Here is a 2,226-nt window from a genome sequence, read left to right as displayed (position 1 = left end):
TTCAGAACTCTCCAGCTCATTGTCTGAAACCATTTCTGGTGCTTTATGAAGTCTGCTTTGGGTCATTGTCCTGCTGTAAAACCCTTCACCTCTGACAGAGACCCAACTTTCTGACACTGGGTCCTACATTGTGCCCCAGAATTAATTAGTAGTCTTCAGATTTCATAATGCCATACACACACAGTCAAGACATCCAGTGGCTGAAGCAGCAGAGCAACCCCAAAACACCAGTGAACCTCCACCGTGTTTGACTGTAGGGACATGGTCTTTTCTTTGAAGGCCTCGTTTTGTTTTCTGAAAACAGTAGAATGATGTGCTTGACCAAAAGGTTCTATTTTAGTCTCATCTGACCATAGGACATTCTCCCAGAAGGACGGTGGCTTCCTCAGGTCAGTCACCCTTTGCCTGCAGGTCAGCTTGGTTTTGTTTGGAAGTTGATTGAGTTCTTTATCCACCATTCCAACAATCTTTCATTACAATCTGTCATCTAGTTTTCTCTTTCACCATTGTCCAGGGAGATTAGCCTCAGTACCATGGGCTGTAAACTTCTTATCAATGATGGACTTGAAGCCTTGAGATTGTCCAGGCTTTTCCAGTACTGTGATTCTCAAACCCTTAGGCAATTCTTTGCTCTTCTTTCTTTTCTCCATGCTCAGTGTGGTCCACATGACACAAAGGTTGAGTCAACTTTTCTCTATTTTAACTGGTTGCAAGTGTGATTTCTATGTTGCCAGCACATGATGACTGCTTACAGACATGTCTTCTCTTGCATGTAGTAGTATGTCTCATCTTATCTTATCTTGTCCAATTCTCTGTCCAGCAGTTCATGACAGAGACATGGTCAGACAACAGACTGTCAGTGCCTGTGTATCCGGATGAAGACTACAACATCCCATACAACTCCCCTGCTGCCAACCTCTCCAGTCAGCAGGCCCAGGATCTGGTCTTCAGGGGCAACAAAGTAACACGTCCTTAATTCTTTACTTCCTGCCTTCCTCTGTAATTGTGATGTTGTTAGTTTGGACATAATCAGGTGCAGCATAGATCAGTGATACATTATCAATTTTAGAAAAATGTACTAACACTAAAATGAATAAGGGGATAAAATAAAACTAGTAAACAGTAAATAACAATTAAACCTGGAAAGTGCAATACCCTTCTCATACTCACAGCATTCTTTTATTTATTTATTTTGAGACTGTCTTTAAGTAAACAGCACAAAGTAAACTTACTGTCTGTTCAGAGTCATGGGGCTGGAACCAATCCCTGTATTTACTGGACATGACATGGTTAACAGAAGCCTTACAATAATAGACAGATACCTTATTGTCATATGTACACTGAAAATCTTATATTGCACGCTCATTTCAAGGACCAGTGGGATTAAAAAGAAGCAGTTTTTCAGAGCTTATATGTAGTAAAACATCATCCACTGACCCTGTGTCTGTGTGCATATCCTGTGTGCACTTACAGAAACTGACTGTACTGCAGACTGCATTCAAAGGAATAAGCTTAGTCAGTGGAGCACTTCATATACAAATGAGCTGTGTTATAGCCTATTAGCTGATTTGATTTGATTTGATTTGATTTATTCTTTCAAGCATGTAAAGACAGTCGATATGTCAACACACATAATTTCACACATATCCACAAATGCTAATCCATTTTCAATTTGCTTATACCTAGTACATGCTTGAACGGGGTAGGAAGAAGTTAGACTTATCTAGTCCTACCCCATAACATCATCTTACCAACATTGGTTTGCAAGCAGTATCTCTACATAGATAATTTTGTTCTACACCACACAAGTAATCTCCTAAAAGATTATTACAGATTGTTAACATTCTTACATAATTACATTTTTAGACAATTATCTTCTACACCACACAAGTAATATTCTCAAGAATTATTACATAGTGTTAACATTCTTACACTACACCCACAATGTTCCACCTAATTAATCATTAAACCTGTTCTTGCATATATCTTGATTGACACATACCTTTATACTTATGTTTAAACACATCAATTCTATTACTATTTTTTATGTCCACACTTAAATTATTCCATAGTTTTACTGAACTTATGGAAATACAGAATCTTTATTGTACTTATAGCATGAATTTTATACTTAAAACCCCTTAAGTTATATCCCCCTTCCCTTTCATTAAATAGTTTTTGAATTCCACCAGGTAATAAATTGTTCCTGGCTTTATACATAAACAC

The 2,226-nt window shown here is 37.8% G+C and overlaps 1 protein-coding gene across 7 annotated transcripts in view; it reads left to right on the top strand.

The window, feature by feature from the left end:
- il16 (interleukin 16) overlaps nucleotides 1–2,226 on the top strand; it is a 137,425-nt gene that overhangs the window by 98,228 nt on the left and 36,971 nt on the right. For 6 of the 7 annotated variants that reach the window (XM_020618881.1, XM_020618877.1, XM_020618879.1 and 3 more), the window contains one exon: nucleotides 821–961. In XM_020618881.1, coding sequence (XP_020474537.1) covers nucleotides 821–961 — 141 coding nt within the window. The remainder of the gene's footprint in view (nucleotides 1–820; nucleotides 962–2,226) is intronic. The other variant, XM_020618875.1, reaches the window with a different exon arrangement.

Source organism: Monopterus albus, unplaced genomic scaffold (assembly GCF_001952655.1).
Source record: "Monopterus albus unplaced genomic scaffold, M_albus_1.0 scaffold210.1, whole genome shotgun sequence".
Classification (NCBI taxonomy): Eukaryota; Metazoa; Chordata; class Actinopteri; order Synbranchiformes; family Synbranchidae; genus Monopterus; species Monopterus albus.
The sequence above is the reverse complement of the archived record's forward strand: the minus strand, read 5'-3'. Positions and strand labels throughout refer to the sequence as shown.